Genomic DNA, 16,132 nt, shown 5'->3' on the forward strand with positions numbered 1-16,132 from the left:
CTAAACTTTGCTAAGAATACTGGAGTGTGCTGGAATACACTCAAAGACAGCTCTTTTGAGAACGCATTTTATCATACCAGGGACTTTGTTTTCTTGGTTATTGAAAGCCTTTGTATGAGAAATCAGAATATTTTTCATCTCTTAGCAAATCTTTCACGAAGTCTAAACTTCTGTGTTTATAAAACCCTCTGTGACATCATTAAGTGGTTTTCATCATAAATAAACAATAGTCAGGGAAGGGACCAATATAAAATGCCATATATTTTAGAAAGAAATGTCTTTAAAAGTCCTTTATTTTTCTGCAATTTGTGCCTTTTACTGTGCTCCAAGACATCCCTATTTGTTTGTATAACCCAGGATCTGTTACTGCAACTGAATAAAGCATATCTGCTCAGTTCCCTGCTACATGGCTCCTTTTTCAGGAACATAAAACATCCCCCAAAGTATTTTAGCATCTCCTTGTCTTTTGCGGCTTGCTGAATCAAAGCCGCTGAATTTGAGACAAGTTCAAGATCATTTCTTTCAAGGATTCATTCTTTCTTCTGGGCTTGAAAAAGAGACCAGACAATATTTGTTCCCATCCAAACCCTGGGCAGGGGTCCTTTTCACCCAAGAAATTTTAGATCTTACCAATGGAGCCCAGAGTCATGCTCTTGACTGTGGTCTGGGCCTGCCTAGATGGTGTGCATCATTACAAAGGAACAGTAGCTGGTTCCTTTTTACCTTCCCACCAGTTGTCAACCTGCAGCCTCCTTTTCTTTCCAAGGGGACAGCGTTTTGATCTCTGTTCCCTGGTCCCAGGGAAGTTTCTGTGAGAGTCTGACCTGCTTGCTTAGAAGACAGGAAGAGAATTTGTAAAGAACCTCTAGGCATACACCTGTTCACCATAACTCTGGCTTTCTGAAGACTCGGTTTCAATGGTCTTACTCATTTCGTTCTATTAGGTGCAGAAAGACCAGGCGCTCTGTGCCTAAAGTCCTTGGAAAATACAGATTTCTGGTGAATTCACTGTCATTGATTTTAAAATAAGTCTTACTTTTACTTCTTTATTTATTTAGTTAGTTATTGTCGGGGGGTGTATATAAACCTTGGCACGTGTGTGGAGGTCAGTTGATTCTCTCCTACCATGTGGGTCCCAGGATCAAATTCAGGTCATCAGGCTTGGCAGCAAGTCCCTTATATTGAGCCATCTCCCTGGCCCCTCAAGTATTGCCAATGCACCCTTAATTCAGTGGGTACCCGTGGCTCTATTTTTCCTGCTACTGGGGATTGAACCCAGAAGGACTCTATACAAGCTGTTCAAGAACACTACTACTGAATTACATCCCCCAGCAGTTTCTTTCTACCCTTCCCCCTCCCTCCTTCCTTGTTTCTTGTTTTTGTTTTTCAAGACAAAGTTTCTTATGTAGCCCTGACTATCCTGGAACTAGCTCTGTAGACCAGGCTGAATTAGAACTCAGAGATCCACCAGCCCCTGCCTCCCAAGCACAGGCATTAAAGGTGTGAGCTACTATCACCTGCTGTTTTATTTTTGACTGAATGAGAAAAAGTCTAAAACAATTTCCTATTTGGTGGCAGGGGCAAATGTGGCCACTGCCCCTGCAGCTCAGTTAGTGAATGCTAAGCTGGTGTGTCAGGAGGTAGAGTCAGGGAAGCCAGGATGCCCTCGGTGTCCACAAACTCCCTTGGTGCCAAATCACAGTTCTGTGGTTAAATGGAAGGGGTCAAAATCCCCCCACCCCAGTGGTATTTAGAGAGCGTAGGGCTGTGGAGTCCATGTACAATAGAGATCAGAAGCAGAGATGAGACAGAGTTATGAAAACCGTAGGTTTGGTTTGGGAAAGAAAAGCCACCAGCCAGGTTCTCCAGCTGGCTTTAAAGAAGAGCGCAGGTTGGAGAACAGACGTAGGGGTGCGTGTACTGCATAGTCTTATGTCAACTTGACAAAGCTAAAATCATCTGTGAGAAAGAACCCTCAATTGAGAAAATGCCTCCACCGTATCAACTGTGGGCAAGCTGTCGGGCATCTTCTTAACTAGTAATTGAGAGTGAGGGCCCGGTCCATGGTGAGCAGTGACATCTCTGGGCTAGTGGTCCTAGATTCTATAAGAAAGCAGGCTGAGCAAGCCAGGGGAAGCAAGCCAGTAAGCAGTATCCTCCCATGGCCTCTGCATCAGTTCCTGCCTCCAGGTTCCTGCCCTGTTTGAGTTCCTGTTCTGATGTCTTTCAGTGATGAACAGCAATGCTGAAGTGTAAGTCAAATAAACCCTTTCCTCCCCAAATTGCTTTTCAGTCATGGTGTTTCATCCCAGCAACAGACACGTGTGTCTGGATTCATAAATACCTTTGGTGGTACATCACTTCTCCTATTAGGTTCTATGGAATTGAACACAGTATAATATCAATCTGATCACATCCCAGGGATGGAGAAGTGAGAAGCCACAGCTTCCCCTATGGTCTTTTTTCTAAGACTGTATTATTTCTGCCTGCTGAAGCTTCACGTAAGGGGGGTAATGCGTGAAAAGGAGTTGCCTTTATAATCACTGACTGTCCCGCAGGCCAGCGACACTCTTGGCCCACTGTAGAGATTTTCGGACATGTGGTTTCATAGGTAAAGGAAGAATGCTCATGAATTTCCTCTAGAATCTACATGTCTGTAGATGGATTTGCCCAAACTGCCTTCATTTGTTCTTGGTGTAGACAAAGTTTTATGGGAGCTGTCTGGATCTCCAAAAGCTTGGGGGTCTATGTAAATGCTGGGGATACTGCATGGGCTCTGCTCGCTCTTGTCTCCATCCAACCCTCTAGCACCCTATGCCTGACTAGAGTTCTTCTTGGATTATGAGTCTCTGTGTCATGTGCTTAGAACTCTGGAGGGATTGGATGCAGCATTCAGAATGAAACACTGAAGGTCTGTGTGGGCAATCATGAAAACCATGTATCCAGGATAAGTTGAAAGAGATGGTGGAGACCAGATGTCTCTTTTACTGAAGCGTCTCCCTCAGCTAGAAGCCACAAGACCCACAGGTTGTTTCTGCAGGCCATCGTGGACATCCAGGAATGCCAACAACATTAGTTGTGGCTCTTGATGTTGGCCACTGCTGAGCTGCCCCATGTCTGAGAAAATAGACCCTTTGTTCTGTGGTTCATGAAGAGGAGACTCCAACAGTTTCCTTTTTGAACCGGGGTGGGGGGCAAATTGATTTTTAGAGTTTGAAGTCTTGATTACATCCAGATTTTACTGTCAACTCGAGGAACTGTTTTCTGACCCTTCCCAGGATGCTCCTCAGTAAGCAAAGCCCAATGCTATGCTTTGACTGTGTCTTGCTGAATTTATGATTGGGAACCCTAATTCCTCAATATGGCAGGGTCGGGATATGGAGCCAATAGGTGTGGGGGTCAATGGTGGAACCATGATGAATGGTTCTTGGCAGTTCTCAATCTCGTGGAGTTGGATTTATTGCCAGGAGAACAGGTTAGATAAAGCAAGTCCACCCTTCATGCTCTGCATAGAATGCACGTACTGCTTGCTGCCAAGTCAGAGCTGCAGGGGCCCTCCTCAGATGCAGCTGTCTGATTTCAGACTCCCAGAACTGCAAACCAACATAAACCCGCATTCTTTACACACCATCCTGTCTCATGCTCTGTTCCAGCAATGGCTTAAAGCCTAGCTAGCTGCAGCTGATCAGTGCGGTCTGCAAGAACCTTCCATGATCTCTGACTTTCCTCAGATCTAGAATTTACAAGCAGAATCACCCTCCACTGGCTGAGAGGGAGACTTGCTGGGCCCTGAGGACTTAACTACGGTGTACTTCAAACTTGTTATATAAACAGAATATTCTAGGCTTCCTCAGAAAACATCTTGTTCCAGGCCAGGCACAGTAGACCTGGCCTGCCAGCCCAGCACTTAGAGGGTAAAGGCAGAAGGAGCAGGAATTCAAGGCCAATCTGAGACACACAGTAAAACGCTGTCTTAAATGACACAGGAGCTGGGGTGGGGTGGGGGAGTTAAATTCGTGCACTACTCTTGCAGAGAAGCAGAGTTTAGTTCCTCTCACCCACACTGGGTGGCTCACAGCCACCTGGATCTCTGTGCACTCTGTGGGCATGTGTGCTCTTATGTTCATGTCATGACCCGCTCCACTATATACACATAACTAAAACAAGGCAAATTTAACAAACAATAAACGAACAGAGCATCTTGGTCTTGACTTGTCGGTTTTGACCCTTGAGCCTGGAGGCCCTAGAAATCCATTGAGCATTCAAGGCCACAGGGAATTCCCTATCAGCGTGGGTCATGTGACCTTGCTCTAGTGACAGTGAATCTGCTATAACCAAGCTGAGATGAATGCCCATGGGAAATACAGCAACACACTTTAGTGTGCTGGTGAATCGTGAATAAATGGCTTTCTTTTCTCTGTAAAGATATATATTACATTAGAAAGTGATCACACAAACTTCACATAGACTCAACGTTCATACACTGTGTATGTGTTGATATCTATGCATTTGGGGTGGTATATGTATTGACAAATAAGACATATTTCGTGGGATTCCTTCCAAATTCTTTGTTTATTAAACTTAGTAGACATTAAGTTAGTATTTTCATTTTGGATAAAACCCCTCAAGTATGCACCACGACTTAAAATATAATCTAAATATAAAGCACTCTGGTACTCCATGCCATCGTTATAACTTAACACCACACGGAATGCTACTGCTCCAAAAAGTGAATTCTTAAATACATGACCGACTGCTCCTGGATCGTGGCCTCCATGTCTGCTTTTTTCTGTGTCTTGGCGCCTGCCTGCATGGGTCCCATGAGCAATAGCACTTGTGGTGTCGATAGCATCAGTTGTGATAACACAAAGGAATGGGTGGCCATCCCCTCCTCCTTCCTAAGGACCGCGAAGCAGCTAACCCTGAAAAAGATGGCCCTGGAGCTCACAGCTGGGGCAGAACCAAGTAAACGCAGAGAGGAAGCCGAATCAAGCCAGTCTGTCTAATAACACAGTAACTTCTCATAAAGACTCCACGTTGCACAGAAAGGGCCCCCAGCCGGTCCCCAGTGAGGACGAGTCCCACCCAGGCCTCTTTCACCAGTGAGCCACTGAAGTACTGAAAAGCTCTGTCTCCATGTGTGAGGATGGTGTGGCGGAGGCGGGGCTCTTCTCCCCACCCCAACCACAGTGTGAGCCAGGAGATGGGTGCCTCACCTGGAGAAAACGGCCACAGACCTTATCACTCCTGTGGCACTGAACACACCCGAGCTGCCCTTAGCACCGCTGCTTCTGACTGTCTGGGAAATGGGGTTTCTGAATTCCCCAACTGGACCAGTCTACTCCAAGGGTTAAGCAGCAGGCTATAATCTGAGTCACCAAAGCAAGTACATGGCACCCATCTTTGCTCAACAATTGAAAACTAGCAAACCTTCTAAATGACTTTGAAGATTTATAAACACCTCTCTACTCGACATTCTGAAAGTGGTGATTGGCATTAAGGCTGGACCAATGATTTAGCTGAACCTTGCACCTCCTCTTACTTACACAGCAATACCCATATCTTTTCTGTATTAATACACAGGGTCTTGATGGCAGTCCCAAGCCAACTCTTCACTGGATTCCAGTGTAGAGAACTTGGAGTGTGGAAGGGGTTTGAAGAAGAGAAGCGATGGCAGAGAAAGCTGCAGCTTGACATGTCTATGTTTAAAGCTCAGCTCAGAGATACACAGGGAAACGGGAGGGACAGAGTTAAGAAGCTAGCTACCATTCTTGCTGCCACTCCAACACACACTAGCTCCGACTCTCTGCAGACTTAAAGTGCAATCACTGCTATGAAGTTCTCAGGCCAGGGACCAGGCTGGAAGAAATTCAAAGCCGAAACTTCAAACACACTGCTCAGGACTCAGAGGCTGGAAGAGGGGACAGGGGAAAGACAATGGCAGATCTCAGGCATTCAAGTGCATCAAAAGAATCAATGTCCATTTTTCTGTGTGAAGAAAAGTCATACATGGTAGAGTCTTGCTTTAGAAAATACCTCCTATCGGAGGATGCTCCAATGTGGTAGAGTCCAAAGGCAGGCAAAGGACGTAAGCACCAGGGGCCCAGCTGTCCTCCCTGCTGCCCTGCCAAACAGATGGGCCCGACTGTCGTCCAAGTCTTCAGCCCTTGGGGAGGAAGAGGCACACTGGACCAAGGGCATCTGGTACGATGTTGCCCTCTTCTCAGGCCTGTCTGGACTGGAGCCATCGCTGGGCCTCTGGCCATTGAACAGCAGGTAGCGGCCCTGGGCATCTTGCTCCATTTTGAAGATCTCATATTCTGTGTGAGGTAGTTTGATGCCCAAAGCCACACAGCCATTGGTGTGTGTCACGTCCTGCTGGATACCCACTTGCCAGGAGCCCTCAGCCCCACACTCATTCCCGCTGAAGACATTGAGGAGGGAAGCTGTGGCTGCATCCATGGGCGTGACCTTCATATGATTCACTGTGGACAAGAGAGATATCTGTGACTCTCAGGGGACAACTGGGGAGGCAGATACTTCCAGCAAATGCTGGGGATGCTGACTCAACAAAGCTTTCTTTTTAAAACAGTCTGATTGCTTGCCCCCACTGACCACAGTAATCACAAGAGCAAGCTCAGGTGGGAAGTTTCATATGCTGATCTGAATGGTGGTCACACCAAACAGAGTCAGTCAGCTCACAGTATCACACACTCTGAAGCCACAGCTTAACTACACAGCCTCATGGGGCTACTATATCAGGTATCAGAAGTAACCTAGTCATGGTATAAAGAATAAGGAGTGTGTGCCTTGGTGTTGTGCAAGGCTCCTCATTTCACAGAAAGGACTAGAGAAACTTTGAGTTTTGGTATCTCCAGGGAGTCCTGGAGTTAATTCTCCATGCACACATAGGGATGGAAGTATACTGTAGATTTGTGCAGAAAACATGGGTGACATTTGATGAGCCCAGTGTGCTGTTAATCACACTTGTGAGTGAGAAATAAAGAGCATTCCTCTAAAGTGTTGAATAAAACTCAGATTGTATTTCTATGAAGAGGTCTTGAAGCAACTGAAAGGTTTCACATCAAACATGTATCTGCATTAGCATCTTCACAGACTAACATGGACCCATCAGCTGCGTGTCTAAATGCAGCTATGCTAAGAACAAAAAAAAATATGGAGGAATAACTACAAGCCCCAGTCTTTGTGGACCCTTGGGGTCCTCCCAAGGGGCTACACTTTGCATATAGTACAGTGGGATTTGGGGTGAGCAGACAGATTTTCCTTGGTTAAGTTTACAAGGCCAGTACAAGAGCAAAGTTCCTCATCAAAGGAGGGCAGCCATGCTCAGGGCTTCCTTGAGGCAACCAGACAGCTCAGACTGCACTCCAGTGCTGCCCTGGAGGGGTCACCCAGTGACTTAGCTTCCCTGTTTGGTATTACAGGGTCGACACTGCATTACAGGCATTCAGACTTAACACTAAAGCAGCAAGACCTCCCTTGTGGTAGGGGCAGGTGCCTCCTGACTCCAGCTTCCCTGCTTGGGTGAACAGTGCACAGCACAACCTTTCCCCCGTGATGCTCTCGCCTTAGAGCCTGGGACAAGCTCTTGTGGGCAGCCCCAGCTCAGATTAGAAGTACCGACTCTGAGCATCAAGTAGTAACTGACACCTGCTCCAGATTCCTCATTTAGGAAAAGTACCCAGCACACAGTAAGCCTGATGCTACTAGAGAGGCTGTTAGGCTCCACTGCAGACACATTCTTGACTCTCGCATTACAGAGGCCCACGTGATGGTTTGGGTCCCATTGTACCTGACTGTCAAACGGATGCCTAGTACTAGCCTGCTTGAGTAGGAAGGAGCTCAGATGGTATCGCCAAGGATGCTGCGAGGCAGTCATGGCTCTAGTTCTATCCCCAGCATCTCAAGCAGCAAAGATGTCCTTTCGCTCAGGTTTCGCCCTAACAAATGTCCCAGAGCTGCTCTGGAGCCGTGCTGTGAAAAGCAGGGACAGCAGACTTACCTTTGAACACAAATTCTGTGCCTCCCATGACCCTCGAGGAGAGCACACCGCGGCTGTAGCGGCCTCGAGCATAGATGGTGAAGGTGGGGTGTTTGCAGACAGGGTCCGAGTAGTGGTAGTAATGGCCCTCCCAGGTATTATTGTTGTCGTGGAAGATGAAGTGGCGGGTGAGGAAGAGGACTTCGGGCCGCACCTCACAACGCTGGCTCACCCATTCCCCGTGTAGGCCGATGGTCAGGTCAGCTTTGGGGGGCAGGATCGGGGGGTGGTGTTCGTCAGAGCGGTAAATGATCCGGCAGGCTATGCAGGCATGGTTGTGGTTCTGCAGCAAAGAAACAAAGACATTTGGAGACTTTAGTTTTCCCATGAGCTCAGTATGCATACACATTCCTGAAGATGGGGGCAGGGAGGTTCAGCATGGTTAGGACTGGACACTCAGGACACCATCACTTAACCCCCAAAGTAAATGGTTGTGAACCACCATGTGTTTGTTGGAAATCGAACTCGGGACCTCTGGAAGAGCAGTCAGTGCTCTTAACCGCTGAGCCATCTCTCCAGCCCCACAATTACATTTTTAAAGCAAGAAACTACAAAAATACGCTAAGGAAAACAGAGCTACGACTATAGATGAGCAGAATCTCTGGGTCCCTTTGCTAAAGGGAATGCGGGAGGTAAAGGAAGCAGACAGGAGGGAGTGGGGAGGTCTCTGGAGCATGTGCACGAGCTGTCCGTGTGTGCCGCAAGCCCAAGGTTCAAAGCTTCTTAGCTTTCGAAATGTCTGCTTTTCCAGCCTTCTGCAGCTTAAGGTCCACTGAAAAGCCATGCTCTCACTTCCAGAAGGCGTGCCCTGTGGGTGGTGTTTTGGTCGGTGTTCATATATTTCACAGATGTGAGCTCTGATTACCCTACTTGCCTGGAGGCTTCAGAGCTGGCAACCAAAATCTCTGGCTATAAGTCAGGAGAACTGGTCCTGGGCACAGCACCATGAGCCTGCCACCTAATCCAACCCACAGGATAACTGTAACCCAGGGGTCTTCTCCAAGTTTCTACTCCCTCAAAGTCAGTACAAGCCCCCTGGGGTGAACAGAACATGGGTCAGGGCCTTTGATCTCAGTCCTCTCACCAGCAAGGCACAGCTCATGGGGACCTGCAGCCCCACACTCCCAGCCCATATGTATCCAGGCCCATAATCACACCTTGATCCCTCCCAGGACAGGAAAACACTTGTTCTCAGCATTTTTTCCTGTAGTCAAAAATTCACCTCCTTCACTAAGGTAGGCTTGTTGCCCTCATACCTGTGACTTGGCAATGGTGACAAGCTTGCCTTTCCGGAAGACTGTGGTAAGGGTGGGAGGGTAGGCAGCTGCCACCTGCCTCTTCCACACCCCCACCAAGAGGAAACCCTGTACTCACTTGACCCCTTCATCCATTAGATGAGCTCAATTACAGCCTATAGCAGAGAATGCGTCCTTTGTTCGGGTGACGTGTGGTTTAGAGATGGTGAGATAACTAGGGGTGCAGAGTTAAGGGGAAGGCCAAGCCGTCCCTGTCCCAGAGTCCAGGTGCATTTTCTGGCCGGGGTTCCCTGCAGAGAACCTCTGGGCACACAGGAGCATATAAACTGAGCTCTAGCCTGTGATCAGCAGACCATGGGGAGATAACAAGTACACAGCCCAAGGGAAACCAGTGCTGATTCAGGGCAGATAAGGGTATCTCTGGCCAGACCCTGAAGGCCGAAGCCAGCCCCACTGCCTGCCTCACAGCTGGAGGCCATGACAAGTCATTCATTTCTCTCTCCTTCAGCTTCCTCACTTACACACTTGGTGTCTATCACAAGGTACACTCTGGGACTCCTGTACAGAGCAGAGCATGGCAGAATATTATTACCACATTCACCACGACACCAATTCACAATGGCACCAAGGCCCTGTCCAAGCATGGCGGTCTAAAGCACCTGCAGGTGGCCTGCATACTCCAGAAAGAGGAGGCATCAGAAGCTGATGTTCAGTCAAGGTCAGAAATATGGACCCACAGGGTCTCCAATGGTCCACACAGAGCTGGGGTCCCTCCTTGCCACCATCTCCACAGCAAAGATGCTTGCAGCCTACTGTGCCCGCTCCTCAGCAGGCCCTACCAGGTTCTGTGGGCTGAATCACTTACTTTCACCCATCTCAACCTCCACTTCTTCTCCATCCCACTCTTCACAACTTGAATTTCTGCATCGGCTGGGAATTTAGGGACATCCACTGTTCCTCCTTTACTTATGGCCTTTCGAGAAAGTTAATTCTCAATTCCCGAGAAGATGTGTTTTTCCCTTCAGCACTAGTCTTGGTTAAAGGAAAGCTCAGTGCTGATGGGAGAACATTGAAGATCAAGGCTTTTTAGTTCAACAGGAAAGGACTGTGTGAGGGGGAGGGCACAGCTGTCACCCAGGCTGCTCCACAGTGGCACCATGAGAGGCAGGCTAGATGTTCATGAGGAACACTTCTTTAAGAAGAGGAGGCAGGAGTCTGGGACTCCACGAGGATTTGGCTGCTCTGAGGCTCCTCCAGATGAATGGCATGCCTGAGATAAACGGTTTCAGTTGGGCAGAAGAAAAAAGCAGGCTGGGCGTGTTTGAACCCGCGAGCCTATGGGATCTGGGTTCGTGTGCACTGACCAGAAGGAGCCTGGCTCTTAAGCATGAGTGTTACCAAATTCTTAATCTGGTTGTTTTTGTTTTATTATGTTTTTTTTTATATATAAAGGCTAGAGAACTGATCATCTTAGTAAATTTTAAGAGCATAGTACTGTGGCATTAAGTACAGTCACGTGGTTAGGTGGCCATCACCACTGTCTATTTCTAGAACCTTCTCATCTTCCCTAACTGAAATGACTTTCCATTCTTCCCTTTCTTAGCCCCTGGCAACCACTCTTCTACTTTCTGTCTTTGAATATGACCACTTACAAGGAGACTCACACAGTATTTGCCATTTTGGGACTGGTCAATGTCATTAGCAAACGTTCTGTAGGTTCACACATGCTGTGGAATGTTTCAGAAAGCCCTTCCTTTCTAAGGCCTAATCATTCCACCCAGAGACACAGTCAATGTAGAGACACATGCTGTAGCATGTTGCAGAAAGCCCTTCCTTCCTAAGGTCTAATCATTCCATGCAGAGACGCAGTCCATGTAGAGACACATGTTGTAGCATGTTTCAGAAAGCCCTTCCTAGCCGGGCGACGGTGGCGCACGCCTTTAATCCCAGCACTCAGGAGGCAGAGGCAGGTGGATCTCTGTGAGTTCGAGACCAGCCTGGTCTACAGAGCTAGTTCCAGGACAGGCTCCAAAGCCACAGAGACACCCTGTCTCGAAAAACCAAAAAAAAAAAAAAAAAAAAAAAAGAAAGCCCTTCCTCCCCAAGGTCTAATCATTCCATGCAGAGACGCATTTTGCTTATCAGTTACTCTGTTCGGAGACATGTAAACTGTTCCCCACCTTTTCACTTCTGTGAATAACACCATGAACGTGGCTGAATGCCTATGTATTTGCATTTCTCTTACAATCTTTCTGAGTATCTGCCTAGACATAAAAGAGCCACAGCGTATGGTAATCCAGTGTTTACTTTTCAGAGGAACAAGCCTGTGTCCCACGGTAGTTGCACCATTTGACCCTTCTATCAGCAAACTAGAAGAGTTCCAATTCCCCCACATCCTTGCCAACATTTATTTTCCACTTTCCCTCCCTTTGGTAACAGCTGTCCCAGTGGGCAACTTGGTATCCTATTGTGGTTTAAATTTATACTTCCTTAACTATTCGATAAAGAACATACCTGTTATTTGTATGGATTCTTCGGAGGAAAGCCTGGTTTGCCCCCCAGTCCCGTTTAAAACAACTTTGCCATTACCATTAAGCAACCAAAGATGTTATAAACAGAGGCAGTGTTTTTGGCCTCCATGGAGAGAGATCAACAAGGTGACAGTTTTAGTCACGGGTGTGTAAGGACATACTTTTGTTTGTGAATTAAACTTTAACAGTGCTTTTTATAAATTCTCATACTCTTCAGCATGAATAAAAATTAAAGGCACCTATAGCAGTAATTTCACAGGAGCAGGATGCAAAGCCTACCACCTGCTGTGTTGTTCTATAGCCCCTTTTCTAGGGTGGTTTAATGAGAGAGCCTTTAAAGATCAATAGATAAGAACTGCATACAGAGACTTTTTCAAGTGAAAGTTGATTTACACCACTGACTTGCTTTACACTTGAGAAGAATCTTTTCCTGAGCTCACCAGCTTGGCTGTGAGGCTGGAGGCTCCATTTCCCTCCAGGCTAGAAAGGGCTATTAAGTCAGGGATTCTGTGTGCACATGATATGAAGGTTCCAATCAGAGGAGCCAGGAGATGTTTCCTTTCTGCTCTTCTTTACACCCACTATGGAAAGCTTTAATCTAGGGATCTAGGGTGCTGTGGAGAGGCAGAGTACTTGTCCGGCATGTAAGTGATTCTGGGTTCCGTGCTCGGCATCAGGGCTGGGGTGTAGACTTAACTCAAGAGGGCTGGAGCTAGAAATAAGCCCCGTGCAAGTGTTCTCTGAAAAGAGGAACTGGTGTTAAAAATGGAAATTGACCTTGTAGCCCCCAAGTACACAGCGCTGCTGGCAGGGAGCGGGTTTACCTCGTCTGCACGCTGCTCCTGGGCAGCAGGTTCAAGAAGTGCAGCCTGTGCATACGGACACGGGCTTCGGAGGCATTCAAGTACATTCTCTTCCTAAGCTTTCCACCCTCCCAGTGGGAACCTCGGCGCAGCTCCTAGCCAAGGCAACCAAGGTGTAGAGAGAGAATGACTTAGGTCAGATGCCCTCATGAACTTGGTTCTCTAATTTGGTCCTGGGGCTTGTGGAGTGCGGCCTTCATCTCCTTCAGCTCTTAGGCCTCAGGTTCCGCAAACAGCAAATGTCCCTTCGACAAGGACTACAGCCCCATGGAAAAGGGCTCTGGGGCTGATGACTGATGGGGGCTCTTCAGGCTTCTCCTGTTTCCTGCCAACATTTATTTCAGGAGGGTTGGTCAAGAGCATCTGCTGACAGTGCCCACTTGTTTCCATGGACTTCCCGGAATGGAAGAAATTACTTGAGAAGATCTTGGGAAAGATCAATCAGAGTAGCAGGCTGGACAAAGCACAAGCCTTCAAAGCAGCAATTCTTGGCTAAAAGTTTTGTTCAAGGAGTGAACTGGGAGTAGATGATGGAAACTTCCTTTGCTCCATTGCAAAAAAAAAAAAAAAAAAAAAAAAAAAAGTAGTCATAATTCTCATACAGAATAATCATAAGTCACGGCAGCTTTAAGTCTCCGGTGAAAGCTCTGCTTGCAACGGCAATTTGCAGTGTGCTGGGTGACATTTCTGTTGCATACAATCTCCTGTGAGCACCCTTCCTGGCTTCCGCTCTCAGGCCAAGCCCAGAGAGCTCCCCCTCACATTTCCCAGGTTAACTGATGAGGCTCCAGATGGACAGACTGACAGAGAGGACGCTGTCACAGGATAGGTGAGAAGGAGCTGAAAGACGGAAGTCACATTTGTCCACTTGGAGAGATGCTGTCTGTGGGGGCAGCATCCCGCAGTGCTTCCTGGGTCTGGATTCAGAGTAAGGGACATGGTCAGGGATAAGGACACTCGCTGCATTTGAATTTGAATTTCTGAATTTCTGTATGTGTGCGCACACATGAAATCAATAAATGTAATGAATAAATCTAGATTCAGATTCTGGACCGTGACCCCAGGTTCATTTAGATCCCTTAAAGGGGCCAAGATGATGCCGCTGTCCACAGAGGAAGCATCTTGGCCTGCTCCCCCTCCTGTCTCCCTAGCTGCTGAGACATACTTTTCAAATGGCCAATTTCCTGCTTCTTGGGGGTTTCACTCTGGCCTCTCAGTGTTCTTGCCTTTTAAGGGATGAAATGTTTACCGCTTGCATTGTCCCTGACAACAAATCTTTCCTAGCCTGCTAGCTCCTTAAATAAAGCAACCCTGCATGCCTGTTTGTCTGCCAAAAAATCTTCCGGCGAAGTCAAGAAATAACAAGATCCATATCGGCAACCAGGGCGTGGCAGCAGCCCTGCAGCATAGCCGCCGTGGTGTGACCCCCACTGTGGTCAGAAGCCCCAAAGGCCAGTTCTGGGTCCTTATCTACTGTCAGCATCTGCTGCTGAATGAACACCTTGGCCCAGTAGGGGGAAGAATTTCCTTTAGGAAAATTTACCTAAGAATGGCCTGGGAAACTATCTCAGGCCACAACTCTCCAAACCTGAAGCTTTGCATCATATCCATCTCCCATCATCTCTGCAACAACTCTGGCAGAAGAAAGGGCACACAGGGTCCTTCCTCAAGTACCTGGCTCCTTCCCGGAGCTAAGGTTGATGTGGGATGTCCTTCTGTATGTGTTACTTTTATTGACTAATGAATAAAGCTGTTTGGCCAATGGTTTAGCAGAGTAAAGCCAGGTGGGAAATCTGAGCAGAGATATAGAGATAAAGAAGGCAGAGTCAGGTGAGCTGCCAGCCAGCCACAGAGAAAACAAGACATATAGAAAATGAGGTAATGCCATGACCACGTGCCATGTGGCAATGCATAGACTAATAAAAATGGATTAATTTAAGATGTAAGAGCTAGCTAGAAATACGCCTGAGCCATCGGCCAAACAATGTCGTAATTAATATAGTTTCCATGTGATTATTCAGGTCTGGGTAGCTGGGAAATGAAAGTGCAGTCTCTGTTTACATCGTGTCCTGTCTTCTCACCCAGTAGTCTCACAGCATGGACTCAGGGACCTAACAACTAACCTAGCCAGCAGCAGCAATGGGCTGAGAAAGTCTACTGCCCAGAGCCTGCTCCAGGCCCTCTGATGTCATCAATACCAGGAAGTTCCATAGATCGCCCATCCTTTTCACACACAGTCAGCCCTCTTCGTGCACGAGCTTTTATCTGAGGATACATTCAAATGCAGACCAAAACACCGAGGGGGAAACACTGCACCTGTACTGTTTCTGCTTGCTGAATCCTGAAGGATAGTTTATATATACTCGCATCGTCTCAGAGACTGTAAGTCCACCAATGATGGTTTAAAGTCTAAGGGAGGTATATAGAACATCTATGCACACACACTCCGTGTCACAGGAACTGTGCTGTCTTTTGATGTCTGTGGGGGTCCTGGAACCAATGCCGTGCAGACAATAGTCAGCACCTTGTAGAAAGCCACGATTCTCAAAGGAGACTGAATTACAAAGTGATGCTGGTTCCCAGCCTGACTTCTGTAGAACTGGAGAGTGTATCAGAGCTCTGGCCCTTTTCTTCCTCTGTAGGGGTCAGGAGCTGTGAAGGCCTGATGCCGCCCTCTCCCACCCCCAGGTAGCTACATGGTTAGAATATTTAAGACAAGCAATGCTTGAGGGTTGCTTTTAGACAGCCCCTTTGATTTACAATCCTATGGAGGAATCCGTGGAGGATTTTAGAGAATGATCAATTCCATCTGCTTAAAAGTCTTGCCCTTTCTAAGGCTCCTGGCAATGATTTGCTTTTAGGAGTCTATCACTGTACTTGAACTTGGTTGTACACTCCAACTACATGGCTCTAGTGAATTGAGGTGGAGGATGGCGTTGTGCTGGGGTTAAACTTCCGCTTGGAGCATCCTTTTAGGGGTTATTTTAGGCCACCTTGATTTTTCTTAATGAAGAGTAGCCAATTTTCTGCTGACAGAACTCCCCACACACCTGAGTCCGCAGACAGCATTGATTTGCCAGTGGACTCAGAGCCCCAGCGAAGCTGTGTAAAGCCTAGAAAAACAAGTTGACTTGAAGTTTCTATTTTTACATGGTGTCCTGTTTCCACAGGGGCTAAGACTAGTGGTTTCAAACTCAATTTAGCATTAAACTAATTTTCAGCCAGGTCTCCATGGACCAGCAATTAGGGGGAGGCAGAGAGTTCAAAGCTAGAGATTCCAGGGCCCCCTGCACACAGACGTGTGTGTGTGTGTGTGTGTGTGTGTGTGTGTACTCTTTGAAGACACTCACTCCAGGCTACTTCCTATCCTGGGCCAGACAGCCACAACCAGCCCAGACAACCTGCTGCTGGAATGTCCCA

The 16,132-nt window shown here is 47.4% G+C and overlaps 1 protein-coding gene across 1 annotated transcript in view; it reads right to left on the reverse strand.

Annotated features, from left to right (window-relative positions):
• Positions 1-4,562: 4,562 nt before the first annotated feature.
• Apcdd1 (APC down-regulated 1) overlaps positions 4,563-16,132 on the reverse strand; it is a 30,625-nt gene continuing 19,055 nt past the window's right edge. Inside the window, exons 4-5 of the mRNA XM_057789376.1 lie at positions 8,024-8,345; positions 4,563-6,485 (exon numbers count right to left, since the gene is read on the reverse strand). Coding sequence (XP_057645359.1) covers positions 6,040-6,485; positions 8,024-8,345 — 768 coding nt within the window. The 3' untranslated portion in view covers positions 4,563-6,039. The remainder of the gene's footprint in view (positions 6,486-8,023; positions 8,346-16,132) is intronic.

Source organism: Chionomys nivalis, chromosome 14, assembly GCF_950005125.1.
Source record: "Chionomys nivalis chromosome 14, mChiNiv1.1, whole genome shotgun sequence".
NCBI classification, from domain to species: Eukaryota; Metazoa; Chordata; class Mammalia; order Rodentia; family Cricetidae; genus Chionomys; species Chionomys nivalis.